Source organism: Saprolegnia diclina, assembly GCF_000281045.1.
Source record: "Saprolegnia diclina VS20 unplaced genomic scaffold supercont1.9, whole genome shotgun sequence".
Classification (NCBI taxonomy): Eukaryota; Oomycota; class Saprolegniomycetes; order Saprolegniales; family Saprolegniaceae; genus Saprolegnia; species Saprolegnia diclina.
In genome coordinates this window covers 373171-373755 of record NW_008246076.1, presented here as the reverse complement: position 1 = coordinate 373755, position 585 = coordinate 373171, and the positions used below count along the sequence as shown (strand labels likewise).

General features: G+C 62.2%; 2 protein-coding genes across 2 annotated transcripts in view; both read left to right on the top strand.

The window, feature by feature from the left end:
* The window catches only part of SDRG_03803 (hypothetical protein), a gene marked incomplete at both ends in the record, with an annotated part of 1142 nt that extends 1053 nt beyond the window's left edge, over nucleotides 1-89 (top strand). The window contains one exon of the mRNA XM_008609447.1: nucleotides 78-89. Within this exon, the coding sequence (XP_008607669.1) occupies nucleotides 78-89 (12 nt within the window). The remainder of the gene's footprint in view (nucleotides 1-77) is intronic.
* Nucleotides 90-109: 20 nt separating this feature from the next.
* SDRG_03802 (hypothetical protein) lies at nucleotides 110-444 on the top strand (the record flags this gene model as incomplete). The annotated part of the gene is made up of 2 exons (XM_008609446.1): nucleotides 110-363; nucleotides 417-444. 2 exons carry the CDS (start codon nucleotides 110-112, stop codon nucleotides 442-444), a joined length of 282 nt encoding a protein of 93 aa, XP_008607668.1.
* Between the last annotated feature and the right edge of the window lie 141 nt (nucleotides 445-585).

Genomic DNA, 585 nt, shown 5'->3' with positions numbered 1-585 from the left:
CTGGGTCTCGTCGGAGCCGTTGGCGTAGGAGATATCACAGGTCGAGCATAGCCTCATGCAGCTTGAGGCGGTCGTAGGATGTACCCTAACCCTACACGCGGCTGCTGCCATGGAGTTTGAGGTCCCGAGGACGGATTGCGAGCTCCAGATCGTGACGGCGAAGGAGGCGACGACGAACCCCCTCGGTGTCTGGCTGCACCAGTTTGTCTTTCTCGCGCACGAAGGACGCGCTTTCGCCGGTCAAGTGCAAGCGGTCCACGTCGAGGACGAGATGTTCACGGTGGTGTGTGCTCACCAACGCGTAACGGTACCAGCCGAGGCGGTCGAGAGCATCAGCCCCGTCAGCGCAATCCTCCTCTGGGAGTTCGACGTGTCACTCGCGCCGGCAGAGGAAGCGAAGAAATTGATGGAGCGAGCTCGGCGTACCCCACGCCCGCATCGTGAAGCGCATCAAGGACCCGGCCAACGGCTCACGCGACTTGGCCTTCGTCCTGGCAAAGATCATGCCGGAAGGAGAGGGGGCGCCTGTAACGGTCGATTTGGTATCGCCGGCGACCGGGAAAAAGACCCGAGTGTCGGCGCAAC